General features: G+C 47.6%; 1 protein-coding gene across 1 annotated transcript in view; it reads right to left on the minus strand.

The window, feature by feature from the left end:
- Nucleotides 1-2,876: 2,876 nt before the first annotated feature.
- Coq7 (coenzyme Q7, hydroxylase) overlaps nucleotides 2,877-5,186 on the minus strand; it is a 12,653-nt gene continuing 10,343 nt past the window's right edge. The window contains exons 3-4 of the mRNA XM_026781131.1: nucleotides 3,583-3,668; nucleotides 2,877-3,072 (exon numbers count right to left, since the gene is read on the minus strand). Coding sequence (XP_026636932.1) covers nucleotides 2,995-3,072; nucleotides 3,583-3,668 — 164 coding nt within the window. The 3' untranslated portion in view covers nucleotides 2,877-2,994. The remainder of the gene's footprint in view (nucleotides 3,073-3,582; nucleotides 3,669-5,186) is intronic.

Raw genomic sequence — 5,186 nt, forward strand, 5'->3', positions numbered from 1 at the left:
AGGGGCAGCGCAGTTCCCCAAGTGGCTGCAGTGGGCCACGAGTCCCAGGCAGGGAGCTGCATGGTGGGGTGGGTGAGAGACCTCGACGGGGCAGCGAGTCCCACAAGGAGAGAGACAGATGGGCACACCACAAGACCACACCACAGGTCTCCAAAGGCACCTGGTCCTAGGCAGGGAACCACATGGCAGGCAAGAGACAGACATGGATAGGCACACCATGCAGAGTGAGGTTGGATATTTATTTAGTGGGTTATGAAGGAGAAAGGGGAGAAGGGGAGAAGAGCAGAGAGAGAGACAGAGAGGGGAGGGCTGCAGGCAGGAAGGAAGATCTGCCTACCTTGGCAGTGGATGGGGAGAAAGTGGGCGGGGCTTGTCTCTTAAAGGGACAGGACAGACCATTACAGAAAGAGCAAGCCAGGAGAGGCTTCTGAGTGGTTTGCAGGTCTACTATTTTCATATTTCATCACCTGCTTAAAACATGGCCCTTAGCATGTCTTCAGTTTCCCTCCCTCCCCCTACTGTGTACTAGGACAACCTATCTTACCCAGGAGAGAAAGAAAATGGCCACTAATTAAAGTCTAGACACAGCAGTAACCTGAGCTCAGCTTTGACAGCTACACCAAACTATACCACAAACTTCTGATGGTAATTCACACGGAAGAATTACTGCCATCTTTACCCTTCTTTTCAGGTTTAATTTATTACTAGTACTTGGTGACAAAGTTAAGATCATCTTTGCTGTTTTTTTTTCTCTTTATTTTTATTCCCGTGTATGTGTGTTCTGGTCCTGAGTGTAAGAAGAGGGTGTTTGATCCCCTGGAGCTGGAGCTATTGATGGTTGTGAGCTGCTCAGTATGGATGCAGGAACTGAACTGGGGTCCTCTGGAAGAGCAGCAAGTGCTCTTAACTGTTAAGCCATCTCTCCAGCCCCTTGTTTTGTTTTCTTGATAGAGGGTCTCACTATGGACCCCACCTTGGCCCTACATTTGTAATTCTCCTGCCTCAGCCTCCCGAGTACTAAATCCATTGACCTGCAGAAAAGAGATTGCAGAGTGTTGGTGGAAACATCTGATGTCCACTGTCCTTCAAAGCCAGAGCCATTGCAGCAAACCCCATCTCGCCACGGGTGCTGATGAGGGAAGCCAAGCTAGGAAACCACTGATCCTGGGATCGCCTAACTAGGTCAGACTTTTGGTCTATAAACTTCTCGTTCTCGCTGCATCACTCAGACTGACCTGACTCCCACCTCAGTCCTAAGGAAGCTCCAGAGGGCACTCAGCTGTGAGGGGAGGACCACTGATCTTTTTACTGCCTTTTCAGTTTTAGATTTTGTATTTGATAGAGTCTTGCTAAGTAGCCTTGACTGACCTGAAATGCACATGTTGACCAGACTGGCCTCCAACTCACAGGGATCTACCTCCCTCTGCCTCCCACATCCTGGGATTACAGGTGTGCACTACCACACTCAGCTTGACTCTGGTTTGTTTCTTTGTTTTTTAATTGAAAGTTTTTTGATCCTGTATTTTTAATATATTTTGAAACTTTAACAAATTATAAAACAATTCACAAAAGTACTAAATTTTAGTCAGAATGGTTTATTTGGGGACAGCAGACCTTATGGAAATTACGATAATTCAATTTGCAAATAATCCACAAGTCTGTATTTTACTGTGGTTGTCTGATGTGGCTGGGTGTCACGCATGCTGTCCTGGAACTTGTGCTAAGGATAAATAACCTCAGACTCCTACTGATCCCCTTGCCTCCACCTCTCAAGTGCTGGGGTGAGGGGCCTGCACCACCACACCCAACTTCAGTATAGTTTTGATTGGGGTAGTGCCATTCTGTCTCAGTTTGTGGGGCTGCTATTAAAATACGGCCAGCTGGGGAGCTTGTAAACAATAAAAACCTCGCTTTCAGTTCTGCAGTCTGTGAAGTCTATGATCAAGGCGCCAACAGGTTGGTGTCCTGTGATGCCTGTGTCCCCACAGACAGTGGCTTTTGTGGCACAACATGGAAGGGACTGTGGGTCTCCCTAAGGGTACTAATCCCACTCCTCAGGGCTCTGCCCCCTCATCTACCCACCTCCCAGCCTCCTCTCTCTTACAGTACCCCTCTCAGGTGAGAGACTCTGGGTGAGGGCTTTCCAGAGACGTAGCTATTCAGACCCCAGAGCTTGGCTGTGCCATGCAGAATTCAGAAAATGCAGTCACATCCTGGATGGACTTCCCAGTCTTGCTGAACCCATCTTAAACATCCTCGTGTTTTAAAGGGCTGTTTGTTACCTGCGAACTCAACTTATTGTCCTCTTAAAGATTCCTGCAGCAGGGTTAAGAGTACCTGCTGCTAAGCAGAAGACCCGAGTTCGGTTCCCAGCTCAAAACTGCCTGTAATTCCAGCTCCAGGGGATCCAACACTTTCCCCTGGCCTCCACAGACACCCAGACACATGTACGCACACACATAAATAAAAATAAAATAAATATTAAGAAAAAGGATCCCTGCTAACTAATGAATGATGGGTTCTTGATACCTTAGGCCGAAATTAACTAAAGATCGCAGGAAAACCAGCGGCATGTGCTGTAAGGTGAGCAGAGCTGGCCACCCTCACAGTAGAGGAAAACCCAGGAAAACAGTGTCAAAGGGGTTCTTGGATTTTTGTTGTTTATTATGTTGTTGTTGTTGTTTGTTTTTGAGAAAGGGTTTTTCTGTGTAATAGCTGCCTTGGAACTCACTCTGTATGTAAACCAGGCTGGCCTCAAACTCACAGAGATTCATCTGCCTCTACCACCTGAGTACTGGATTAAAGGTATGTGCCCCCACCACCCAGTGCCAAAGAGTTTTATTAGTGGGGAAAAAAAAGACAAAAAAAAAAACCCAACCACCTCTCATAGTTTATTAACAAAAAAAGCACACAGTGATAATTGTACAGTTCCTCCTCTGCAATTGCCATTCCTTAAGTGACCATCTTTTCTAGAAATGGGTCATCGGACATGCTTTAAAACCGTTCTGATAAATATATCGCTGCACTGCATCCAGCCTGGATAACCCTCTTCAACAAGGCATACGCCGGAGCCTGTGGAGAACAAAGGGCTGCAATGTAGCTGGGTGGCAGAGGGCTCGTCTATCCACAGCACCCTGAGTTTGGTCTGCAGCACTTCAGAGGGGAAATCAGCAAACAGCGCACGAGGTAAGCTCACCAACAGAGCACTTGCCTAGCAAGGCCCTGGGTTCAACCCCAGCACCTGAACAACCAACAACCAAACCACACCTGGTGCATCTAGATGTCAGACTTGGCTTCACTGCTAGGGCAGGGTTTGGGCTCCTCTGGACAAAAACAGGATCTGGGAAATCCTTTGATTGGAAACCTGCTAGAAGCATCTATGGCCACTGAAACTCCTTGGGCTATAACAGTAGGACATAGGAGCCTCATTGGACCAAGGCTGGGCTTCTGTGCTTCCTGTCCAGGAGCTGGCTCCCTGACCTTTGGCCTTATTTTCAAACGTCTCTTTCTGGGAACAGAAACCTCTGGCCCCTCCACCTTTAAAATAATCCCCAAGCATCACCAGCCACAGTCCATCCCTACCAGCTCTGCATCGTGGTCCAGGCCCGTGTCGTGGTGCTCAAGCTCCTCATCCCGAAACTTCTTGATGACCTGGAAAAGAAAAGGAACTCAAGCGGAAGCCAGTCAGCACTCTAGGTCACCTGCTGCTCATCCTATGTCCAGGCCAGAGATTCGCGTCCTCGTCTATAGGTGAGGGTCACGTGCTTTTCCTACGAAAGGGCCAGCATTCACTCTGCCGTTCTAGTGGGGAGAGCAACCTTGCAAAAGTAAACCATGGTGTGGTTCTAGTAGGATTTATTTATGAAACAAGCTTGGCTGCAGGCTGCTGTTTGCCAACTGCTGATTTAGGTTTTAAAAATTACATTGTGGCCTTAGTGAGTGTTCTACTGCTGTGAGGAGACACCATGACCAAGGCAACCCTTGTAACTATAAAAGAAAGCATATAATTGGGAGTTGGCCTGCAGTTTCAGAGTTTAGTCCATTATCATCATGGCAGGGAATACAGCAACGCTTACGGTGCTGGAGGAGTAGCTGAGAGCTATATCCTGATTTGCAGGCCAAGAGAGAAACTCTGGGCCTGGCCTGACTTTTGAAATCTTAAAGCCCACCCCGAGTGACACATTTTCTCCAGCATGGCTATACCTCCTAATTCCTCTCAAATAACGCCACTCCCTGATGACTAAGCATTCACATATATGAGCCTGTGGGGGCCATTCTTAGTCAAACCACCACATGGCCAAACACAGTGATGCATCCTGACAACCCAATTCTTGGAAGCAGGGGGACCAAGAGTCAAGACCAACCTGGTCTATAGACAGAGACTTTGTCTCGAAAACAAAACAAACAAAATCCAAACAAACAAACTACTACTGTGTGTGTGTGTGTGTGTGTGTGTGTGTGCACGCACGCGCGCGTGTGGAAGGATGGTGCTGAGGCAGGGGGATCCCTTGTACCCACCAAATAAAGAGCAAGCAGCCTGGCTGAGTTCCCTCTTCCTGTAGGCAATGACCTGAGGTGCTCTAGCACTTCGGTAACTCAGCCTAAAGACTTCATCATCATTTTATTTTATTTCGGATATTATAATTTAATTACATTTCTCCCTTCCCTTTACTCCCTCCAAACTTTCCCATACACTGTCCATGCTCTCCTTCCAATTTATGGTCTCTTTATTTCAGTAATTGTTATTGTATGCATATATTTGTTTGCATATACATATTTAAATATAACCTGCTGGGTCTATATAATGCTACCTGTATGTATGCTTTCAGGGCTAACCTTGTGGCACTGGACAACCAATGGATGTGCTCTCCCCTGAAGAAGGCTACCTCTCCCGTCTCAGCTTCCCTCCATTGCCTACGGTTCTCTGTTCAGTTTAGCATGTTAGCTGGTGTCTCCCGTGTACAGTATGAATTGTTTGCAGGGAGCCGGACAAGATTGCCATTACAAGATGGCGCCACATCCTGTCTTGTTGGTTATGAACAACTCCATATTTGGCTTATGCCTTTGAGACCTGCGTGTCCCCCGCTTCCCGCATGCGTGGTGGATAATGGTCCCTAGGCCTATCCCGAAGTAGTCTGGTGTCAGCTGATGGTGGCAGCCAATCACAGGGCGACCCATGTGCCAAT

This window comes from Microtus ochrogaster, chromosome 8, assembly GCF_000317375.1.
Source record: "Microtus ochrogaster isolate Prairie Vole_2 chromosome 8, MicOch1.0, whole genome shotgun sequence".
Classification (NCBI taxonomy): domain Eukaryota; kingdom Metazoa; phylum Chordata; class Mammalia; order Rodentia; family Cricetidae; genus Microtus; species Microtus ochrogaster.